This window comes from Littorina saxatilis, linkage group LG9 (assembly GCF_037325665.1).
Source record: "Littorina saxatilis isolate snail1 linkage group LG9, US_GU_Lsax_2.0, whole genome shotgun sequence".
NCBI classification, from domain to species: Eukaryota; Metazoa; Mollusca; class Gastropoda; order Littorinimorpha; family Littorinidae; genus Littorina; species Littorina saxatilis.
In genome coordinates, this window is record NC_090253.1 from 5,897,392 (window position 1) to 5,899,891 (window position 2,500).

General features: G+C 45.3%; 1 protein-coding gene across 3 annotated transcripts in view; it reads left to right on the top strand.

Moving 5' to 3' along the window:
* Positions 1-1,029, top strand: part of LOC138975141 (LIM/homeobox protein Lhx1-like) — a 166,104-nt gene extending 165,075 nt beyond the window's left edge. For all 3 annotated transcript variants that reach the window (XM_070347800.1, XM_070347801.1, XM_070347799.1), the window contains exon 7: positions 49-1,029. In XM_070347800.1, coding sequence (XP_070203901.1) covers positions 49-245 — 197 coding nt within the window. In that variant the 3' untranslated portion in view covers positions 246-1,029. The remainder of the gene's footprint in view (positions 1-48) is intronic.
* Positions 1,030-2,500: the final 1,471 nt, after the last annotated feature.

The following is a 2,500-nucleotide window of genomic DNA, read 5'->3' on the forward strand; positions in this document are numbered from 1 at the left end:
TCTGTTTATCTATTTCACTAATGGAGTTCCTCTCGCTGTGTGTTGCAGGTATGGGCCCTGACCCGGGTCACTTCATGCCAGGCGACCTGCCCATGCCCCCCAACTCCGTGTCCCCCGAGCCCCTCCCCATGTCCGCTCACGACCACTTCGGCCGCTCCATGGGCATGACCCCCTACTCCCAGTCCCTCCCCTCCTCCGGCCCCCTCCCTCCCCACCAAGACATGGCGTCGTCCGAGGTGTGGTGACGGTTAGCCATGGAGCGTCAGCACCCGCGAGCGTTCCACATGAAGCAGGAGGACATGCATGACGACATGTAAGCGTCAGTGACGTTATTGACGGGGTCGTGACGTCATTCTGTGGTCATGACGTCATTTTGTTTTTATCGTGACGTCACTTTGTGGTCGTGACGTCATTACGTGGTCGTGACGTCATTATGTGGTGGTGACGTCCCGCTGTGGTCGTGAAGTAATTATGTGGGCCTGACGTCAATCTGTGGCCGTGACGTCATGGCGTGCGTACGGTCGTGTGTACAGAACTGTGAAGGGTATACCGTAAGGACTCTGCGGACATCTTTGAAGAATTGGCATGGTCAATGTCGATGATGTTAATTCAAGCGCGAAAACTCCAGTGATTCAGGCGTTGCGGCCTTCCCTCGGAACACACACAAGACCGTATGGTGATTGTTTGACCTTGACACTCAAAGACGGCGCTGCGTCCTTGGAAGAACGTGTTGAAGCGAAACAGCCTCACGACGATGTGCTCACTCTGATTGTTGTCAAACTGGAACACCAACAGACCAGCATGGCCATTGCACTCAGTGCAGTCACCAAAACCAGACAAATGAGTGGGCTTGTTTAGCAGAGAGGTTACTCCGAACTGTTGCGGGAACAGCTGCTGTTTTGCTGGTTGTGGACAGACTGTGGTGTTTGGGGTTGTGTGTGGGTAAGCCCTATAGATGTGGTGGCATCACTATACCAAGAACACTGACGAGGGCAAGGATTGCCTGGTATTGCTGTTGGTCAGCTCATATTTTTTTTTCAACCTTCCTCGTTGTTACGGATTGTGTACGTGACCGTATTGTTCCGCTTTGTACAGTTCCGACTTGTGACTTCAGTATCAGCACTAAGGATACCTGTTCCAACTTGGGGCTACAGTACAGACATTACTAGAATATCGTTCCAGAATGGGACTTCAGTTTTCAGCACTAATTGTGTGTTTAAAACAAATCACCTTTTTTTTCATCTCCACGCTTCTGGTACATTACTGTGTTCGTGCGTCCGACTTTCAGCAATGTTGGTACTGATTGTGTGTGTGACCTACAGCAGTGCCAGCATTGGTTCTGACAGCACTTCTGGTATTCGTGCATTCTGTGACTGTCAGCGCGTTGCTGTTTGTGAACGAAACATGCTGTTTTGGAACAGAAAAGAGCAAACATTGTGCACGTCAGACTCAGTGTGAGTTCCGTTGATGTGTCTTGCCGTGGTCTCATGACGCGTGAAGCGAGTGATTCTCCGTAGCTTAAAACTGAACACGTTTGAATACATGGCGGACTGATCTGTTCCTAAAAGGACTCATATACTCACTTGACATATAACGTATAGTCTGTTGGAATGAAGACAGTGTTTTACGCATACGAAGGAAACGGTGGCAGAAACCCTCTCGCAGTTTCAACGACTACGAACACAATAAAACACAGAGACGTTTTACCACGTATATGTGATGAGATTTCAGCAGTGCGCGAAGACAGAAAAGGAAACATTGTTGAATTATTTTGCAGAGCAGCTGATCTACTTGTCACGTGTATTTCCCTCAAGCTGAGATTGATTATAATGTGCAAGAGTGGCTTTATGGTATATGCTATTTTCATATATATATTGAAAATCACACTTAAAGCAGTATCATTATGGGGAAAGCATGCTATACAACCAGATGACAAAGACAAGAAAAAAGAAGCATGCAAGCAAAAAGGAAGACAACTGCAATCAATTATTTATTTGAAATCTGAAAGTGCATCGTAAAAATAGACTGCTGTTTTGGATTAATAATAAATGGATGCTTCAGAAAATATAGTAAGCAGGACTGAGATGCTTCAGGAGATTGCTGGGAGTGAGTAATTGCACTGTAACTTTTTAATTATTCCCGACTTTATGTCACGGATAAGTTCATGAGCAAACATATTTGTTACAAGACGGGACAACAGAAAACTTTTACATTTGATGGAAGTCAAACCAGAAACGTACACCAAGTAATAAGGTTGAACTATTTTCGTGAGAGATGTAACATCAGAACGAAACATCTATCTCCCGTAAGCAAGCTTGTGTTTTTCGTCAGTGTAAATATAATAAACACAAACATCTTTATTTGTGAAAATCCTTTAATACATTATTGCCATAGCATACACGATGGGCCAGAGAAAAGGAACTTGCATGGTTATGCTACTCTCTGTTCTCTTAAAAATGGACGAGTCCATTTATTGATGGATCAACTGGGACGAAAATTC